This window comes from Chamaea fasciata, unplaced genomic scaffold (genome assembly GCF_029207755.1).
Source record: "Chamaea fasciata isolate MVZ Bird 193981 ecotype frontalis unplaced genomic scaffold, bChaFas1.0.hap1 SCAF_6, whole genome shotgun sequence".
Taxonomy (NCBI): Eukaryota; Metazoa; Chordata; class Aves; order Passeriformes; family Sylviidae; genus Chamaea; species Chamaea fasciata.
In genome coordinates, this window is record NW_027094091.1 from 4,493,186 (window position 1) to 4,516,042 (window position 22,857).

The window sequence follows — 22,857 nt, forward strand, 5'->3', positions numbered from 1 at the left end:
GGCCATAGTCTGCCTCATCTACGGAATATGTATAAATCTTCTTTCTAACCTCACTCCCCCTCCCCAGAATACAATCACTGCTTTTGGGTCTCTCTCAGGTTTTGGTTTTTTTTTTTACAAACGAAAAATATCACATTAGCACCTGGAAACAATGATAAAAGGTTGGATTTCTACTGTGTCCATATTCAATTATCTCCCTGCACTAGGGTAAGAAAAATTCTTTACAAAATTGCCGTAATTTCCCAAATATGACAGAACAGTTACTTATCTTGAGGTATCATCAATAAAACCAGCTGATAACAGAAATAATGGCATTTTTAGAAGCATTTACCAAACTCTACTTAAATCTCACATCATCTTCTGAAAACTTACAGCAGCCAGGAGACTACATTCATAGCATCCATGATCACAGTCCTTCAGGTCACAGAGAGCTTAGAGCAATGACTCAACTGCTTTTCTGTTATGCCTCCACCCTTCAGACACATCAAAGGGCTGGCACCATTGTCAGCCTGCCACAGTACATAACACTACCAGAAGACAGCACCAAAGTCCTTCCCACCTCCAACACCCTTGAAAACCTTCAGAAATCACATCATCCTTCCACACTAAAATCACTGTATAAACAGTAGGACTGATACTAAGAAGCCCAAAGTGTAGTCAGGAAAATGTGTCACTATGTGGCAGGTTTCAAGACCATCTATGAGCTCTTTATATTTTGAGCTAAATTACAGAGTAAGTTTTCACAGCTTTCCATTCCTGCTTGCCATGTAATGCCAAAATGACAGAAAACAGGTAAGTTATACAAGAGGTTTGTGTCTCAGCAGCAGCAATCATTAACCAGTAATCAGTGTGAGAAAGAACAGTTTGACTTGTATATCCCAAGTGAGCAAACATTTGTTTTCAAGCCTCTAAATTCAGTAACTGGACTCCACGATGGAAATTGTATTTGTGAAGCCTCACACCAAGTTATATAAGAAGTATTTGCACTTTGTTTCATTTGCTGAACACAAACACCGCTTTCTCACTACAACCAGTGGCAAAGAAGAAGAGCTATCTGTAGTTTCATTTCCTACCTATTGTAAAAAAGAATGGCAAGAATAACAACAAACTTACCTGCAGACACTTGGTGGGGCACTTACAGAGCTGTCTGTGGTTGAAGTAGGAGGTGCAACTGTAGTAGGACAAAGACCTGAATGAGGATCCACAAATCCAGGGGCTGTTGCAGCAGTTTTGGGGAAAGAAGGAGCAGAAAGATTTGGAAGATGTGGTGTAGAGGCTGGAGACAGTGCAGCAGGAGACAGTGAAGGAAGGGATGCTAAACTGGTAGGACTATTTCGTGGCGCAACTGGCGCAGAATGTCTATGGTCCTCTTTATTAATATTGTGGAACACTTCACCTAAATTGGGGGAAAAAAACCCAGGTACAGTTAAAAATAATTAGTAAGTCCCGATAAACTATCCATAAAATCATAAAGTACTGTATATTCTCAGCTTCTATAAACATCAGCAGTACTTCAACTCATTTCTATTACCAATTTCAAACCCTAACATCAAGGTTTTTCACAAAGTTCTTCCATCCAGAAGTAGAGAGACTAACTCAAGAGTAATAACAGCAATTAACAAAAATCATCAAGATGCATAATGTTACTAAATTAAACACTTATGTAAGTCCTTACGGTTAGCTAAATGTACTTGTGCCAGTTACTAAAGCTGTATGTGAGTTACAAATCCTTACCTATCGATGAAGGTCTCTTGGATGATACTTTGAACTGGTTGCTGCTTGACTGCACTGTAGTTGCTGTGCAGGAGACAGAAGAAGTGGCAGAAGAGGTTGCCATGACAACTTTATTAGCTTCCATAAAGGCATCCTGGAAATTGTACAGACATTTCTTCTTTGCAGCATTTTTTTTCTCTTTGCTGTCAGTAACCGCTGTTGTTTCATTGCTAGATGTAGTAGGAAGTGCTTCGGGTCTTATTTCTGAGAGTGCCGGTGCTAATATATCACTCCCTTCAATTGAAACACACAGAGTAATTAAGAATCACATAATTACTGCAGTGTCTTTATAGGATTTAGAATTACACATTCAATAATTCAGATGCAGACATAGGATATATTGTTGACGTTGGCTTAGTAGGATTAGTGAAGGGAATCCTTGTTTCCCCCTCTATCCTCCCAAATAATGTAGCTGTAACAAAAAATGTGCTGGGAAGTCTCAGTGCAGAATCACAAGCCCTAAAGACAGAATTCTAAGAACGTTACTAAATGTATTACAAGTAGAAAATGTGCTACAGATACCTTCATCCACTTATATAATCTCCACAATCTGAAATCCAGATAGGCCACAAAAAATATAAGATAGAACAACACATCCTTTTATCAATACAAAATGATAAACCATTTATTTATTTTTTTGAAATTCCAGCTAACAGAAACACCTTTGTGATAGACCTTCCAGATGAGTCTGCCACCAACCATCTCCTGGAACAGCTACCCACAACTACATTTGTAAATGGATGAGCTGTGCTACTGGGGAAGTTTTCTGGATGTTTTTAATGCCTTTCTTTTTAAGTATCACTGTAGTAGCTTGAACAACTTAGCAGCAGATGAGTCTGAAAAAGAAAGCCAACACACAAAACCCCCAAGCCTCCTTTTTTATACAAGTCAAATAAAATAAAAAAGGCTTTTTAGTATTTGCTAGGATGTGAATGGAAAGGTTTCTCCCTCTCTAATTTTCCTTTTATTCTCTTTCACTTTAACCATTAGAATTTCCAAACGCTTCCTGGTTTAAATTAATCTTTTTTCTTGATTTATGCCTCTGTCTTTCTGAATGACAATGCAGTTATCTGTGGGCATTATAAGAAGTAGGATAGAGTGCCTCTTTACCAGTGCTCTTACTACGCTGTAGAAATAAGGCAGGCTTTTGTGGAGTAATCTAGAAGTTATTTAAGTTTCCCTTTACTTACCATTTCTTTAAAATACTAAACTCCTGAAGACAAACATAACTCTACAACGACCAAAGGTGAAAACCAGCACACTATTTGTTTGCCTTTAGCATCTTTTCCCCAGTAAGTAAGAATTTATTTTTCAATTTTCAGACCAACTGGAGTAGAAGTGGCAGCAAATCTGCCAGAATTCCATCTTATAAAACCATGGTGATAAACCCCACCATTCCTGAAAAGAAACATAAAACATAAGGCTTTTAACTAGTCAGTGTGAAATAGTAACAAACCCTCACCAGGAATTGTGTCAGGCAAAAATGTAGCAGGATTCCAGTTCTTGTCATTCATCACCTCTGAACCCCAAAGACTTATAAATTTAGAACTATTCCAATCTGGAGTGCTCCCAAAACAGCTTGGATAAATATGATCTTGGAGAGATGCATTGAATACTTGATGCTTGTTTGTATGATTCTGAACTGGAGCTGGTGGTAATGCCTACAACAAAAACAAAGTATTTTCCCCATTAATATTCTGTTTGCTTACACAGTCACTCCAACAGCAATATTCAAATCACGGTGTTTTAATTGGGAAAAGCATTATCAAAGCATAATAGACAGTATTTCCCAGAACAATAAAAAGACTGATTTGCTGATAATTAATGCATATATTACTCAGACTGTGTGTACATATTTTACACTCAAAAAACATTGCTTTTAGAATCAACTAACTGAATAACTAACTGTAACACAAAATGTCCAAATCTTGAAAAACAGTTGTGTTAATATATAATTAAAACAATATATATATATTATATACATTTATATATATTTTGTATAAATTTGTATGAATTTAGAACTTTCTAGGAATTACTACCTTTCGAAGCACAAGCTGCCTAAACAAACTAATCTTCTCTGACATGACAATCATTACCACAGAAGGCAATTGTGAAAAAGGGATTACAAACACCTCAGCATTGAAAATAAGGGCAAGAGAAAAAGAAATAAAACACATAAAACAAAACTTCACTATTTTCTTCCTTTTTTTTTTTTTTTTTTTCATTTTCAAGTATTAAGTGATTCCTAACTTAAAATGAACAGGCAAGGAATACATCCTTTCCTTTTAAGAACCAACTGGGGGGAAAAAATGAAGCACACTTTTTCTCATTTTATAGAGACAAGTTGTTTGGGGTCACCCCATTTCTTCATGAAAACCTTCAGAAATCACAACAACCAAGAAATTGTTCATACACATTCTAAAATTACTTTTCTCCCAGAGGCCTCATGCAACATAAACATTACGTTCAATTACTGCCACCTTTAAAAAGGCCAAGGAAAAGCAGGTTTGTTCTGTTTTTGTACTAGATTGGATGCAATTTAAAAGCTATGCAGAAGTAGACATAGATATTAAAAATACCATTTGAGTCCAATGACATTTCAGACATGAAAATCGAGGCCAAACAAACCACTTAGATATCTAGTGTCCCTTTTTTATAAAGAGGGATTTTCATTATCTGCCTAATGGTGAATGTGGGAGGAGCTGGAAAAACCAGCATTAAAGAAAATTTGTATACATGGGTGCAAAGAAACACTTAACATGGTTTCAAAAGAACAGTAATGGGTTGTTGCTGGCACATTGCAGCTACTGAACAGAGGTAAGGAAGGGACACCCAATACAGGAAAACCCGAAGTGGATGTTCAGGACAAAAAGAGCAATTAAGAGTCACCTTGGTGGACTATTCTACTCTCCTTGCAACCTTGAGCACCGGATCAGATCAGGAGATGACAAAGATGTACCTAACGACAAAGGCTTTGCTCCTCTCAGCAGCACCCACAGTTCAGCTGCTTTAAACATATGTGAAACAACATCCCCATTGATAGGGATGCTTGGTTTTGGCTCATATTTCTGAGAGGCTGTCACTTGGTCCCAATTCTTGTTCCACACCTTTCTCTTGTTTATTACTTATGAGTTTAAGGTCAGAAGAATTTTGCAGAACCTGCAGGAATGCAAGTTCTCTTGAATGACAAAAAACCCCTTACAAATATGAAGTAAGACTCCTATGTGTCTGTTTTCTCAAAAAAACCCAACAAACCCCAACCAAAAAAAAAAAAGAATTCACAAAAATTTTACTATGAATCTCAGAATATTATTGCCAAAATGGAATGCTAATTTTTTCTGGTATATATGAAATTAAGATTTCATTAGTTCTCTCACACTGACTGAAGTCCCATCACTGCTTCCATCATGCAAGACTCATTTGACTCAACATGCTTTCTATTGCAGTGAAGACATTATCAGTCTTCCTGACAAAAAATACCCTCAGCCATTCTGTACAAACCCTCCAGCAGTTCTGAATCTCTCTTACTCCCTTGTCCCTCACCATTCCTTGCAAAAGGAATATTATAACCAAAGCACAATTTAAAGCAACTTCTCATTGTTTCACTGATACTCAGTCATGCTGGTTTATACAGTTGTACAGAACTTTTTCTGGGATGGGGATGCATCCATCTCCTTGGTCAGGCTTACCTTATTGTGTGTGAAGGGAGAAGCAGTGTACAAGGTGGGATGGATAAGTGGGCGAGGCAGATGAGGAATCGTATGCAATGGTATATGTCCATGGATGTGAGGATAGAGATGAAGTGCAGGATGTGCAGGTTTTTCAGGATTCATAAACTGGTGCCCAGCAGGCAGGCGTCCAGTTGCAAGTGCAGAGACTGTTAGTCCTGAGGCTTCTTGTTTGCAAACATGACATTCACAAGCATTTGGACCTTGGTCAGCCTATTAAAAAAACCCAACAAAACCCATTAAAAAATTCAGTCTACTCAACAGACATAAAATCTTAGTAATCAGTAGTATTATTTCATTTTGCATACATCAATTAATATTTTCAGAGCATTCACAGAATTTTTTCTAGTACCAATAGAAAAGCCTCATAGTGAAGCAAAAGCACTAGTGAAGAATCTTTATCTTACTTAAAAGGATACCCTAAAAACTGAGAGATTTCGTACCATACAAAGATTTAACATCCACTGTCAGTGACAACAAGCAAAATACTGATACAAACCTTGACAGCATTTGATCATTACTAGGCAATCACCCCAGTATAAAAAGAAAAAAAATTGAACTGGATTAATATTTTCCACAATTTTCCAAGCACATGGAAAAAAAACAGGTGTAGGAAGTAGTGGTAAGAGCTGATCAGCTGATAAAACTGGAAGCAGTCCTCAGCTGCATTAGGCAGAGCACAAACAGCATGTCAAGGGAGGCAGTCTTACCACTCTGCTCAGCACTGGTGAGACCAGTGCCAGACTCAGTTCTAAGCTCCCCAGTATGAGAGACATGGACACACTGCTGCCAGACCAGTGAAGGACCACAAAGACGGGAGCATCTGTCAAGGAGCGAATGAGAGCACTAGGACTGTTCAGCCTCAACTGAGGAGACTCAGAGGGATCTTACCAGTGTGTGCTCCCTGACTGGGTGGGGAAGGGAAGAACAGAGAAGACGGGGCCAGGTTCCTCTCAGTGGTATCCCATAAAAGAATGAGAGGAAATGGATATAGACTGAAATACAGGAAATTCCACTCATAACACTCATTTGTGAGAGTGGCTGAACACTGGAACGGATCACCCACAGCAGTGCTAGAGCCTCCACTTGTGGTGGTACTCAAAAGCCAACTGGACACTGTGCTGACCCCTAGAAAACTCTTTCTAGATAATCTTGCTTTGACCAGGAAGGCTGGTCTGGATTACCCAAATTCAACAACTCTGTAAATGCGTGAGGCTGACAATTCTCATGAAAACTTCACAATCACACCAACCATGAAAAATCCACACTTCAGAAACTTGTACTGCTCTCAAGGTATCTGCAGCCCCTGCTATCTAAAAAGAACTCATGATTTAGTAGAAAAGCAGCCCCAGAAAGAGCAACTCCATTTCATTCAGCTCATTACTTTTTTCTGCCACCGCCACCTGACATTTCACTGGCAGATAATTTTACCAGTAGCAATATCAAGAATACTTTCTAATTTCTCCTTTTCCCCACCAAAGTGGCAATTGACACTTTTCCAAAAATGTAACATTAAGTATTAGCTTTCTAGAGAAGAATTGGTAGGTGATGCTCTTCTTAAATATCCCTTCCTCTCAGAAACAAGTAACTCATCATGATCACTTAAAAGCATTACAGCCTTTAACACAAGGTATATTTTAACAAATAACAGAGATTTCATAAACCAAATAAAATGACTGAATTAATTTTGTGTATAAAGAAAACAAAAAACCCCAACTTTATAATAAAAAACCAGTACAATCTAGAAATCAACACTAATCTACTAACAAATGAAAACAGAAAAAAGATTTCAAACAAAGACTGAAAATCCAATTCTGACAAACTGGGTACTGAAAAGGAATCCAAGAGAAATAGAGACACTGAGTAAACTAGCAAACCCAAGAGGTAATGCCAAAAAAATTTCAAATTCACATGACATGTACTGGTGAAATCGATCACTTAAATACAACACTACACTACTTAGCTCTGATTAGAAGATCAGACTAAAAAAAGAAAATCATTAAGAGTTCCTCAGACTCATTCTGAGAATATTCTTATTCCTCAAAGAAAAGGAAAAAGAGAAAGCCTAAATCCATCTTTTTATCTTGCATTTTAGTTTGCTTCCCTAAGGCAAGCAGACTTACATAATCTCATTTAATTTTCCACAGCAAATACTGAATCTTTTCACCAGTTTCAAACTAGTCTGATAGAGGTCTCACCACACGTAATTTTTAATCACCTTGGTCAGCCATACACAACACTCAACATACTTGCTGAAAGAAAATTAGTTTAATATCCTTTAACACATGAGAAAAAACTTCCAGTGGAAGGTCTTAAAACATCCCAACCAGAGGATAACATCTGCTGGGAGATGACTGTTGTCTAAGCTCTCAAAGGTGCACTAACACAGACTCTCTCATGCAATAAGAAATAAAAGTGATGGTCTCTCTCAAAGCAGTAAGCCTGTGTTGCAGCTGCAGGGTAACTCAGATTGAAATCCACATGGTTACAAAGACAAATCTATCAGATACTTTGCTTTGGTGCTCAGTTGTTAAACCAAACACAGCTACTTGCAGAGCAGATAGTCTAGGCATGGTTCTTTAGGTGGTCTGATGATCTCACAGTTAAGAGGTTCACAATCTTAAACCATTAAAAACAAACAAGTCAAGCATCCCAAGACCCATGATGCTAAATCATGCAACTGATTTAAATACACACCGTTTACACGGGGAAAGGTAATCCTCAAATGGAATATGAAAGAAATATGTGTTAACTAAGTATTTATAACATCTATACCCCCACCCTAATTAATTTCAAATAACATAACATTGAGATTTCGCAAAGACCAGGTCGATCTGGCAAACAGAAATGCTTGCTAGTTTATGTTTCTCATTCATACAGGTAGGAGAATAAGATTTTCCCCTTTTCCTGAAACAACTTTCAATATAACTAACATATTTCAGGTTTTGACTGAAAGATTATTTGACATGACAATGTAACAATTAGTTCTTTTAGGTGTCATACTTACCTACTGACAACTTAATACTTTAAGATAAAAAAATAATTGATGATGTAAATGTCTTCTCATTCAACAGCCACATTTCAGAAATTGATCTACTATAAGATGTTTTTAGATGACTGTACCTGCTGACTGGGGTAAGAAGGTGGTGGACTATCCATTTTTGTTTCATCTTTCCTTAATGTTCTTTTTCCTAAAGATGTTTCCTCCTTTTGAGTCCCTGGTGGTTCACCACTGCTCTCCCCATCTGCTTCTTCATCATCTGCTTCTGAGGAACTGCTGCTAGTACTGCTTACCTGAGGAGACTGGACAACATTAACTCATTAACATGGAGACATCAACAAGGACAAACATCTCTCCAGTGAGCACATCCAAAACCCAGAAAAAAACAGGGCACTGTAAATGCTGTACCTCATCTTTCAATGCCATGTTCTCGCCGCCGCCATTTAGCTCGCTGTGGATTCCATTCATGTTGGCTACAACCTCTGCATCATCGTAATTATTCAGTGGGTAGATATCAGCAAATTTTGCTGATAATGGTGCAACATCATCATCATCACTACCACTGAGGGGAAAAGAGTGTTAGATAAATCACAGTGCTCAGTTAGAGTGAAAGCAGCAAGAATACCAAGATGAAATAAAGTTGAGGGCATCCCTTGTATAAATGTTCCAATTAGGAGTCAACAGATGGTGTTCCAAGTTGTCCAACTGAATTCACTTTTTCGAGCAAGTAAAATCAAACAACCTGCCACATAATCCCACTGAAAGTAGCAGTCACATGTCTGAATGACAGACTTGATTGAAAATGAGATTCCCTGCTGGTTTTGAGTAAAATATTTTTCAAACATGGTTTTATGACCAAGGATCTATTCAGATAATTCTATCCAAGAATTAATAATTGCAGAATGTTGATAACCTTTAATTTGATGAAAACAGCCTTATACCAATGCCCTCCTTCACAGAAATTGCCAAGTGGAAAATCCCACAATATAAAATTTGAGGTTTTCCACACGTTAAATGTCACACCAGTAAAAAGGGAACACTGAACACATCACAGTAGCCCTTAAATTTCTCAACAGCAATTAGTTTGTAGACAACCCCACATCTGCCTGCTTTTCACAATCTGCTCTAAAATACTTAGTGGAAATTTTTTGCCTTACAGATAGATAGCAAAAGGACCTGCACGTTTTATTACTCACTCCAGTGAAGTGTTGCAAAGATCGGTTAGTTCACGTTGCTACAATAATCCAGAGCTCTTAAAAGAGCTCTTAAACTGCACTTTTTATCTTGTTGCATTCCATGAAATACTGAGCCAAAATTTAATTACATGATGGCCCCATTAGGTATATTTCAAATGTGCAATGAAAAAAACCAAAAACAGCAGATAGTATGAGACAAAGTGGCACTTCCCCAAGGAGCAGTGGCATTTCCCTAAAAATAGGCTTCTTACAGTAAATAATACTTGGATTCAACTGAACTAGCTTCTGAAGAGACAAACTGAAGAATTTTTGACATTTCAGCACCAAAATTAGTGAGAGCTTATAGAAATGGCAAAGCACACATCTAAGAACACGTAGCTGTTTTCAGGTGCTCCCCGACTGGGTTCAGAAACTACAGCTATGTAACGAAATATTAAACCATTGGTGGTAGTAGATAAATGTTTACAGGAAATGGAACTCAGTGACTGACAGTCATCAGAAACATCCCACACATCTGCACTGTCCTCTTTGATCACAGCGTATGAGCATGGAACACTATGGCCAATTCCCTGGACTGTACCTACAGCAGGTATTGCATTATTTCAGCGTTCCCACCATGCAAGTAACTCAGGTTGGGGTTTTCCAAGTAGTTCTCCAGACTATCATGTAGCAGAAGAGACTCCTGGCTAGCTGTACCCATAACTGAGTACAAAAGACAGTCCACCAAGCACCTTCAACTCTGGAATTATGAAGGGGTGGAAGCCATTAGACTAATGGCTCAAATCTGATAAAGACTTTGATTGGAGTGTAAGAAATTGAGTGGCAGATACTTCTGATAGGGACAATAATTTTTGATGCAAGACATATTAGCAGAGGTTTAACAATCGTAAAAGCCATAAAATAAAGGGGGTTTTTGGAACCAAAGTGATTCATATGAAATGACAATTCTTCAAAGAAAAGAATGCCGGTTCCCTTGCTCAGTTTAGGAAAATCTGACATTTTAACACGATGCCCTAAAGTAGATCAGTATCTGATGTCCTCGTAATTGCAAAGCAGGAGAGCACACACTACAAAAACTTAAAGCAATACTGCTAATCTTCAGAGATTTTCAGAAATTTGACAGCATCTTTTTAATATATGTATGTTTGCACAACATACAGCTGGAGTTGTGGCTAGCTGAATAGAGGACCATTATTAAATAATTTTTTGAGACAAAACTAGCATTACATAATGATACCCTGCCAGTGTCATTTGCCTGCTTAAGTTCAATTCACTATAAAAATTTAAAACAGAAAAAGGAACTTACAAAGTTGGTGCAGAACCATTATCTGCGAGGATGAGTCTGGGATGTTGCTGAATTGTGATAGGTGAGCTGGAACCCGATCCTGAACTCGCTGAAGACATACTGGGTGGGCGGATCTCAGATAAATAATCCGGAGCAGAATCAATTTGTAGTGGTAACTGGTTAATGTGGATATCATCCGTTATGGGAGAATCCATGATGCCACATGTTAAAATGTGTGAAAGGCTGCAGTCATCACAAGTACATCTGTTCAAGAATAAATTACAGATTTTTATGACCTTGTTTAACTTGCATTTATTTAAAGCAACCACACTCTTTGTTCCAATAATGTATTTCTTTTTTTCCTTGAAAAGGAAAGTAATGATTTTTTATGATTTCATACTAAAAACATCAGCTCACCTTCTTCTATAATTACAGTTGGGACAGTCAGGCATGCTCAAACGTGATGACAGCATGTGTTTCATTGTGTCTGTGAAGTTGTTCTCCCCAGATAGTGCCTTCTTGTTATTAAGCTGAAGTAAATGGTAAAGGTAGTGTTTTAGTAGTGCAAGTCTTCCCATTAAAAATTCAATGGCACATAATGACAAGTTACATAATCAAAACGGTTCTTTGGCCAAAATAATTTAAAAGCAGAATAATTCAGAATAATTTCATGAAGGTGGTGTTTCGATCACAAAAAAGGAAGTTCAAAGTTACAAACAACAAACATTTGGCATCAGAACTCTTCAAATAAAGTATGACTCCACTATGAAATAGAAAATTGGACAAGTCCATCTCCTTGACTCATTTATACATACATCTTGCATGGTATTTCTGCTGATGTATTCTAAACTTGAGCAGTTTTTGTCTTGTTTCATGATATACACGAAAGGACACTGCTGACAAATGGAGAAAGCAAACTGACCCTTAACTTGCAAATCAAAAAAAAAAAAAAATAGGACTAATTTGGTAGCTACAATGGTATAAAGAGTAGCTGCCCAAAACAGGACTTGACTGCATTAATGAAAATATACAATCCAAATAATCTCCACCTGACAGAGGCCTAATCCTGAAAGCATCTCATTTCATTATGTACCTACAAGCCTTAGGTTAAACAAGGATGTGCCTAAGCTCCCACTTCTATAGATGACCAGACCTGATCCTTACCTAAGCAGCCATGGTCTTACAGCTCACTTAAGGCCAATTAGGATCAAGGAAAAAGAGGATTCTTCCTCGAGTCCTCTGAGGAGACCTGTATACCAGATGTTCTAAAGACACGGTTAACACAGGCTTACTTTCCTTATAGGAAAAAGTACTTACTGATGACTGCTTTGAGATATTGCCAATTTAAGCTTAAGTTTAAGTTTATTAAAATGTACTATCATACTCTCTCTGGCTCGTGACTAGCATTTCTTTCTGCATACTGGTACAGGAACGGACAGGTTCTCCATCCAGAGTTGACTCTATCTGAAGTCCACTGTACTCTTATGGAAAGCATGATGCACACTTGAATACCTCTAGGCTGCAGAAGAGAGTACTGAGTCTTAAACAGCAGTTTTATAATAAGGTAGTAATTTCTACTGGCCTCTCTCTTGTTACACCTTAAAAAAAGGAACACAGTTCTGCTCAGCCCTTTTCCCCAAAAAACAGATGCAGGAGCTATCACTGGAGCTTCAACAGGTGGAATCACCGGCCCTGATACTGAGGCTCACTGTCCTGCACACACACAGAGGCATTTATTAAACTTTTGAGCACAATATTCCCTACCATGTACGTCAAGACAGCTCCACACTCGATGTTTCGGATCCCACTCTAAGGGAACAAAAATTCCCCACTTTTTTGTACAAAGATTTTAAACACCTGCCATTCAGTCCTAAGACTACAGTGTTGATGTTTTGCCTTGTAGTAACTGAGATTGCAGACTTTTACCTGCTCTTCTTGGCTCTCGCTTTTCTGTATCTTAGATCAAATTTCATGCCTGGCGTAGTTGCAGAATTAGATTGCACAGAACTAGTACAACATACTACACTCATGTTTGCATTATACAAATATATGTGTGGCATTAGTATAACGTAGAATGGTATGAAAAGAAAATCCTACCTGCTCTTCAATAAAACGCCTCTGCTTAAAAAATTCCCAGTCTTCCTTTAGCATGCGTTGTTTTGTTTTCATTGCCATCTAAAACAGAATTTGAGGAAAACTCATTGATTTAACAGTAGAAAACCTACTTTGCTGTCAATTGGCCTGTCTCATTAAACCGATCTTAGCTATACTATTCTGCAAGTACTTACATACTTAGTCAATACGAAATGTGTTTTATTTGCTTATAATTTGAGTCACTTAAACAAAAGATTTTATATTCATTTACATGATTTTTCACTTGTATTTCCCAGATTTTTCCACTGTTACTCCTTTTCATTAAATAGTTTCATAATATCTTTTAATAAACAGTGATTAGTATTAAATACTCAACATCTCAGATTCACAACAATGCATTAAAATCTAGAGATATTGGACATATGGTAAGGCCTCAATGCAGGCTCAGGTATAAACCCTGAAGTTCCACATGTGGAAGTAATCGGTCAAAGAGTCAAAAGAACCAAAAGTAGTAACCTAGACTAACACTATTCATTCCTCAAAGTTTTTCATGTCCCTTAATTTATCCAAGGCTGGAAAAAAACTTTATAATTACTTGTCCCTTAAATCATACCACCATAAAATGAGAGTCCGTAACTTTTTGTACACAAATGATATTTTTCTCGTTTAGTAAATAAATTGACTCTGAAGGAACACAAAAGCTTTCATGACCTATGACACAACCAAATGCAAGAACAAAACTTCTCCTGTTGTACCTTACAAAATTTTAACAGCGTTACTTCATCAGTGAGGAAAAACAACTACCCAGGTTATCTTTTACGGTTCGTTTTTAATTTACCTAAATAATAGGTATCATCATCATAATCTATCACCTTATAGAATATAAGGAATTGCTTCATAAAGTAGGTTAGTGAGCCGAAGACCAGTAGGTTACACCATTAGCAACATTCTTTTTATCTTCAAATGCATGCCTCCAGAAATTCATACTTGATAAAAAGTTTAAAGTCCCACTACTAAGCTAAGCATATTATTGCTATTATCATTATTTAACTTAGGAAGATAAAATTTAAGCTGGGGCTCTGAAGCAGTATTAAGTGGAAAAAAATTTGCCTAATTAATTACTGAAACTATCAGCATCATATTTTAATTACTACTGTGGATTTGGATTTACTTTGCTCCAGTGAGATAATGCTAACACCAAAAAATGAGTTTACCATGTCCATCTGTGTTTAAAAAAAAAAAAAGAAAAAAAAAAAGGCACCCATGAAATATTCTAAGATCACTCATACCATTTCTTAGACACACTAAAAGGCACTGCAGAGCCTGTGGCATGCAACATCAGAAATTTCCTCCTGGATGAACTATCAGCTCCTGAGAACCTCTGAGCTATATTTAAAGCCAGCAACACTCACTGGTTTGGGTGCCCTGACACCTGAACCCTCACCATCAAAGTCAGCCATCTCCATTCACTACACTTTGTAAGAGAAAACTTTTAATGCCAGAGAGCGACATTTAAAACAGCCAGTGCACTAACTGGGAGCTGTCTACTCAAGCTTGCCAAGAAACTGTCACAGCAAACAGCAGCATGGGATAAAGTCCTGATACGTGAGCATTAATGGGAACAGGAGCTGACACTCAAGTTTTTCTACTTCCACCTCTGCAGCCTTTCCAATACTCCATGTCGACAAGGATCTTAAGTTATTGATTCTGTAAATAATAGAAACCCACTTCTCTCCCTCCTTTCTTTTCCCCAGCGAATATTTACTTCACCAGAGCAAAGCAGCTGCAATACAAACCACATGAATCATGCCCAAGTACCCTGCTAGGGAGTGGGAGATAAATTCAAATGCCATCAGAAGAAAAGAATTCAGTCTTGTACATCCGGACTGAATAAGCTACTACCGCTACCCAACGGAGAAGGGAGGGCCACTACCACCCTCTTCCTTCCTTCCTATTTATCTGAGGCTAAAAAGTATTTGAACTCCATCAGATAAGCAAGATGGACAGGTGAACAAGTATTCTTCCATTCTGAAATGGATTTAATCACAAAATGAAGCCAGCAGTCTGGTCAGAACAGAAACATAACATTAAATTATGTGCAAAAACTCTGATGTCCATACATGTATCACAGGATGCTTGTTCTTTCCAATTTTAAAGTCTGCACCAAATGTAAATTGCACATTTGAGCTTCCCAAATTCCATGTGTGAATCTATTTTCTTAGACCATTTCACGAGAAATAATAAAAATAAATCCTCCTATCACAAAGTCTCAGCACACAAAAATCCCGACCGCTTCAATTATCTACGCAGCCGCCATATAGACAAAAACCTATTTATGTCCATACTATTTTGTCTATTAAGTTGACCAGAACAGTAAAAAAACAAAAATTACACATTTATATAGAGAGACAAGCAAGAAGGTCTGCCTGGGCAAAAGCATTTCAGTTTAAAAAGTTTTTTTTATATTTTTTTTTTTTAAAGAACACCCTTTGGCACAAAGCACATATGACTGTCCAGCCATTACTTGTTGAAATAATCCAGGACCTCCTCAGGTAAATGTAGTGTAAATTTGGTAAGGAAATCAGGATTTGGATGTACAGGCTGCATATACTTAAAACTCTCCTATACTCAAGATATTACAAAGATTTTCCTCAGATTTAAAATGATTAATACAGGCACTGATACAGGTGATTCTTTGTCATAAACTTTACCACAGCATACACACATGGCCCACCAGTGTATAAAGTTATGTCTGTGCATGACACAGCTATCTTACACAGTCTTAATTAATATTTGTATCGCTTGCAAGAGCTATTCTTTTCTTTTTTTACTAACACATAACTTAACATACTGTAGTGGAGGGTCCACCAATTATCTTTGCTGATGCCCTGTTTTGGATATAGTTCCGCAACACATAAATGAGAACCATTCTTAGATCTCCTTTCCTTTTTAACCTTTCAAACACTACCAACAAAACCTCACACTTTTGTTGAGCCAAGAAGCAAGCAACTAATGAACATGCACTCACTGTTAAGAACCACAGTTTCTATAGCAGCAGGGCTTTGACTTCTACCTTGTTGACAAAAATACCACTGCAAATTCAGGTATGGTGGTTATACTGAATAATGTATTTTTGATCAAGAGAGTAAAACCACAGGTTATCACCAACACAGGGTTTAAGGCATGACTGTGAGAATGCTTTTACCTACAAATAAATACCAATATAAATATCAGTATCTTCTTTAAAATTTGATGGTTTAAGTTTTACAATTGTTTCCCCGACATGGGCCCCCATCTTTGCAGGGACTTTTGGTCATTAGGAAATAAGTCATCACATGGAATTCCCCCAACTGGGAGAAGAGTGCCTGTATACATAGAACACAGGATTCACTGAGCAAATTTTAAAAATGCTACAAGACAGCAGCTGCATAGTCACTTGATAAAAAGAACTACAGAAAAGTCTGTTAACAGTTGAGTATCAAGTGGTGCAGAACAACCAGTCAGAAATCAAATATGAATGTGACTCTACAGAAATACCATTTTAAAAAAAATAGCTGAATGATGGCAGTGAAGTGGGCTGCTTTCTCACTGGAGAGGCAATATCCAACAGACATGACATGGGACATGACCATGTGAAAGATGACTTCTAACAGCATAAAATGTGATGACATTTTACTGAGCTGCAATCAAATATTCAGGCACACAAATGCAGCCAGACCAAGAGAAAACTTTTTAACTCAAAGCTCACAGATGCAGTCCCCAAATATAGAGCAAATTTTAAAAATAAAATTAGTTATATCCTGTCTCCACCGTTAAGACACTGGAATTAATGGTAAAAGTTCATGTAAATCTTCAACACAGGGAACAACTTCTAAAGGACATTTACAGTGTATCATAAGACTAAAGTATGCTTGTCATCTATGGAAGCAACATAGCATTACTGAATCCCAAATTACTTCTCCATATTCCTACTGCTCATAAAACTTCAAAATGGAAGCAAAGTTCTATAAAATTCTCAATATTCAGTTATTTCTAAGACATTTTGTCTTCTAGAACACTTGAGATTAAACTAAGCAGATTTCCACTCTTTTCCTCAGGTGTTTTTAAAAAATTGAGTCTTTTGAGCATGAGACAAAAGCTACAGAAGAAATTTTTAAGAGTATAAACAACCACTTGGAAAATAAAGAGCTATTTTTCTGAAAATTAAGCTCTCAGCAATGCAGGAGTCAGCACAATAACATGATTATTTTCTGAAACATAGCACAAATTCAGACAAATAAGCTATCAGAACATACACCTGATTAAAGAACTGCTTTAGAGGTCTCAAATATTTATGCATCAAGACAAACTGCAGTTCCCATTTTGACAACTGTACAATGATCATCATCACACTGTGAAACTTGCCATAATCTTTAAAAGCTACCTCTTCCTCTGGATTTCATTTAGTGCACTTACTTATTTTGAAAGCTTAGGGAGTTCTGTGGAACAGGTTGTTTTTATTTCCTATGGCTCATTTACTGGCTAACATCATTACAACATGTCCAAAGACCAACTCTAAACAATAACACAACAATCCGTTTCAACAATTTGAAGACGTCATTGTACAATCATCACTAAGTATTGCTAAGTCAATGCTCTTCTATTGTGAATGACTAATATGAATGAAAAAAGTTACATTTTGCTGCTTCAAAGCCCTGCATAAAAATACCCAAGAATTTATCCTTCACTGAAGGCACAGTCTTGCATGGGCTGCTCCCTGTGTAATCAGTCTAGAGACTGTGTGCATGACTCTTACCTGTTCATCAACATAATCATCTATTCTTTTCTGGCATTCAAGCCATGCTTCAGCAACTTGGCCCATTTCCTGTTCCAGCTGATGATACCTTTGTAGCAAGGTACTATACATATCTTCACTACAGGAATCGTGTGTTGTTCCAAGCCTAAAAGTTCAAACAGCACTTGTTACAGAAGAGACATTTCACTGAAGAATCACGCTTTTAAGTTCTGCCAGCCAAAATGAATGTTGTGAAAATGTGATTATTGACACACCTCAGCCCACACAGCTGCTTGTATCTCAAAAAATTGAGCATTCTTAGTAGTTTTCAAAAAATATCCAAACCCTGCTTATTCCGATCTTCTGTAACCAACAATAGCAAGAATGTAGGAAGTGCCACATTGCTAGAGCCTCTTCCTCATGAGCAACCAGATGACGAACCTATTTGTTCAAATTCTGTTGCTTGGTATATTTATCCTTCCAAATTCTGTGGGCTAAATATACATGTTGACTATCCACTGCAGAGCTACATAATAAAAAAAAAAAAAAAGCCAGAAGCCTGTTAAGCAGCACTCTCATAACCAGTGCAAAAAAGATTACTAGATGAGTTGGAGTTCCAGGTGGGAAATGTGCTGTAGAATGAGGAAAGTGAGATACAAGCAGTTATCTACTATCACTTGAGCAGCATGGAATTCAAAACATGGGCATGCCAGTCACTGCTGACTGTCTCCGTGAGGAGCCCCAGAAATAGGAGACAGACTTACCTCCCTTCCTACTGCTGCATCTTTGCACAGCATAATGCTTCTTAAGTAAATATGCCAACTCCCAATACACTGACTTTACAAATAATAAAAGACAAAATTCTACTCAGTAACATGTTTAAATCGCACTGAACAGTAATGACCTGTCAATTGACACAAATAAAGTGAAGCTTTACAACATTTTTCTGCTCAGTAATTAAGGAGAAACTGTGTGATAATTAGTCACAGAGGTTGTATAGCAAATCAAAGCCCGTACCAAAAAAACAAAATTGAAGCATCTCAAAACGTGATATTTAAGTCCAGTTCCAGCATTTCAGGGAGATTTGTTAGTGATTTTCACTGCAGTAGGATGTCAACCCAACCTCAGAACCACACAGTCCTACCTGTCACCTGGCAAAGAACTAAGCCCCTAATTTTAATTTGGCAATTAAGCATAATGAAGAGTTGAGCAAACAGATAACTCAGTAAGCACAAAGTTACAGGCTGATAGTGTGGATTTGCCAAGAAATTCAAATTTGTTTTCTTGTTTTTGCCCAGAACCTGCAACACAACCCCTTAAGAAGCGTGCACAAGCAACTCTGCACATTAAAACTCAGGATGTCCATGAATTGAGGAGTACAAAGAAGTTTCAAGGGATACAGCGCCTTTAGGGTACAACACTTCCTCACTGTTAGTGCAAACACATCAATTCCTGTTACTAGACCACAATTTACTACTTTTTTTGGAACCCATGTTTCTGGTATGACGTAATTATGTGAGAACCAGATCCCTACCATATAAAAATCAGTAATTTGTTCTCATAACTGCTTCTGACTATTACTATTCTTTCATACAGTTGTGCACAAAATATTTTTAAAAATATGCTCAAGTTAGAAGCAAGAAACCTCAACTTTAAAAAAATCTGTATTAGCAATACAACAGCATTCACACTTTGACTTTTTATTGGGACTCTGAATAAAGCTAAGGTGATACTAGTAAATACACTTTCAGCCCCCCAAGGCAAGTGTAATGCAACAATTAGTTAGCATTTCAGTCCTCTAAACAGAGGTAGATTATGTTCCTCAACTGCAGTAAAGAAAAAGCAATAAAAAGGATAACACATATATAAAATTCAACAAGAATTGTTCACTTTCAAGTAACAGACTTCTAAGCCATACCTATTGACAAACTGTACACCTACATATTTTGATCAGGAACACAAAACTTTTTTGGACAATGGCAATTAACTGAAGCTGCAAATATCCTCACCACTGTCCCATCCCATGCTGGGAAAGCAAAGGGGACAAAGAAGCCCCAGATATTGGTCACTTCATTGGTCACCACATCCCAATAACGCAGTGTGGTGAATGCAGGAGGCATCTCAGAGGCTACATGTAATCAGAAGCATCTTAACCCAATCAATACTATTGAACTTCTAAGAAACTCTTTATACTGATACTTTCATCAGGAAGTCCTACCCACTCACCTTTGAAAGGATTGGATTCCCCCAAGTACTCATTATGAAAATACATCCTTACGAAATGCTGTGTCTTGACCTAGAGGCCCTGTTGACTAATTAACTCCTGCTAAGCCATGGACAGCCCTTACAGCTGGTCTGCAGACTGTGCAGCTGGGCTGCCTCCTAAACAAGGCACAGATGCTGACTGTGTAGCCAAACAAGATACAATGCATTAAGACTCTGGTAGTTTACCCCAGCAGATGTCCCCTGTCGGCTTTGGAATACTGGCACAGCTGATCTTGTATCAGCTAAGCAACCTCCATCCTCACAAGGTTGCTGTTTAAACCTCCCCATGTGAACACCTTTTCTAGTCTGACATCTGATAAGCATCCTTGGAAGTAATCACAGAACACCAACTACATATTTTGAAAAAGCCAGAGATATGGGAAAAAAATTAATGATTTTAGCAAAGGATTAAAGAAAGGACAAACAACCAAAACCTAAGTGAAGCTGAGATGTCAAAATGCCATTTCACAGTTCACTTCAGGAAGAGAAAATAATGAGGCCAATGGTCTTTTGTAAAGAAACTCTGGCAACACCTTCTCTACTACACGTAAGTGATTCTCTGTTGACCAAATGTCCAGAGGACTAGGCTGATCCCTGCTTTTCTACGTGAGGCTTCTGTGGAACATTTCTCCACTGATTTCCAATGGAAGGCAGAAACATATCCTTCACAGAGAAATCTAATACTGTCACTTCAGGACACAGAGAACTCAACAATAAAATCCTGAGAGTCCATAAATACAAACAAAACCTATGTTTATCCAAGAAAAACAAGACATACACTATATAATCGAAAAATGGGAAGCTTGTGCTGAACCTTTCCTACCAAAAAATGATTGATGTCAATCAAACTAGGCAAAACCGTAAGTTCACATAAACTACCTAGCAAACACAAATACACTGGAAAAGAAACTCTGGCAGGAGAGATTCTGATTTCATCACATTTGTAAGCTTTGAAGGTGGCTGTCACCCTAGTGACAGCACAAAAAACAACCTCTGTTGCTCTGACTTTAACTGCAGTAGCACAGAACCAGTAAACAAAATAAAAAATGCTTTTGTTAAGAAATAACCATGAAGTTCACTAAGACCATTCTCAGCTCTGCAGATAAAGGCAATATTAGCATTTTTATATAGTCAGGATTGCTGGACTAAAGAGATGCAGAGGTCTTGTCAAAAAGCATGGACACGATGAAGGATAGTCACAGAAAAAGAAGCCACAGATCACCAGAAAAATACACAATTAAACAACATGCTGTTGAACACAGCAATAAAAGCAGCTGTTGGGGCAGGGGGAGAAAGGCTTTCAATACCAACTCAGTTTCATCTAAACAAATCGGGGAACTTATGAGGGACTTTAGACTTCTTGCTGAGCCTGGCAACAGTTCAACTTTTTAGTCTCTTCTTTTTTCTTTTCTAGTATCTATTAGCAAAAGGAGGACTGTAAAGAAATTTTTTATTCACTGTGCGCAACATCTCTTGTAACAGAATTAGTCAAACTGCTCTTGTACCATGGAAAATTACCCAAGACAATACCTTTAAAACACGTGTACACAGATCATAAATGTGTTTTCATCACAAACAAGACTGAGAGGTCAACATGAACCACCCACAATTGTATTTTAAAAATGTTTGGACTTTGGGTAAAGAAAACTTCTATCAATACCTCTTCCCTAGAAAACCCAAACCATTTGGCAGTACACAAATTACAAGCAGAGCAACCCCACTAAGAAAATATACAGTTTAATGCCTTGGAAGCTTTAAAACCGTGAGACCTACAAGCATACAGCAAGGGGGGTTCTCCAATGAAAAGATGGCTTAAAACTCCAAATTCAGTTCTGTGCACTATGGGAAGCAGAGGGTAATGAGGCTTTAATTTACTTGTGGAGATGTAAAAACAGCAGCAATGCCTGATAATTGAAAACAGTACTATTCAGTCATACCATCAGTATTTACACAGGATGCTGTCATTTTACTGGGTAACTTACAACTAAGCAAATTAGGGTTGTAATTCTTCTGTCAAGGAAGTTATGACAGCAGCCTGCTCAATGAACAGCACTCATTTCAAGAGAAACCCACAAAGATTTTTACCAATTCAACTGCAGCAGCATATTTTTTTAATGCTGTGGTTGCAAATATGGGGTTTCATTTCTTCTTGAAACCACAAAACAAAAGTTAAACTCTACCTTAGCTGTGACACCAGTGTTGGCAAGCTATTCTGCAGGAGGGGCTCAGAAAATACAAGATTTTCAAACAGATGCTTGTTGTGCAATTCCCATGTCACCTGGAATTTCTTCAAATGTTCATTTTCCTGTAATGATAAAAAACCAGAAATAAACCAGGGTTAAGAAAAAAAAAAAACCACCAAAATTCAAGCATGAATTTTTTTTTTTTACATCTGATTTCCAACGTACAGGCTGTAGGAGCCAGCTTGGATCTGATTAAATTTTAATACCCAAACCCTCAGAATTGAAGCAATTTTTAATGACTTAAATAACCATAACATCATTCCTTCTAAACTGTCATGAATTTGAGAAAAAAAATTAGTTAAAAAAATATCAGTCTACATTATTTGAAGTTCCCATTCATTTCTGCACCAAAAGACACATTTTATGATCTGAACCTGTAATTCTCAGCTTCTCTTGTCAAACAACTGTCTACTTATGATTATTTTTCAGGGTTTTTAACTTATCTAGTGTAAGACACCTATGCAATGTCAACCTATAATCTTTATTCAAAACTGACAC

General features: G+C 37.4%; 1 protein-coding gene across 1 annotated transcript in view; it reads right to left on the reverse strand.

Moving 5' to 3' along the window:
• The window catches only part of FAM193A (family with sequence similarity 193 member A), a 77,900-nt gene that overhangs the window by 12,084 nt on the left and 42,959 nt on the right, over positions 1-22,857 (reverse strand). Inside the window, exons 7-17 of the mRNA XM_066185275.1 lie at positions 22,297-22,421; positions 17,873-18,017; positions 13,081-13,158; positions 11,401-11,513; positions 11,005-11,247; positions 8,911-9,064; positions 8,625-8,804; positions 5,463-5,714; positions 3,236-3,434; positions 1,735-2,007; positions 1,114-1,396 (exon numbers count right to left, since the gene is read on the reverse strand). Of these exons, the coding sequence (XP_066041372.1) occupies positions 1,114-1,396; positions 1,735-2,007; positions 3,236-3,434; positions 5,463-5,714; positions 8,625-8,804; positions 8,911-9,064; positions 11,005-11,247; positions 11,401-11,513; positions 13,081-13,158; positions 17,873-18,017; positions 22,297-22,421 (2,045 nt within the window). The remainder of the gene's footprint in view (positions 1-1,113; positions 1,397-1,734; positions 2,008-3,235; positions 3,435-5,462; positions 5,715-8,624; positions 8,805-8,910; positions 9,065-11,004; positions 11,248-11,400; positions 11,514-13,080; positions 13,159-17,872; positions 18,018-22,296; positions 22,422-22,857) is intronic.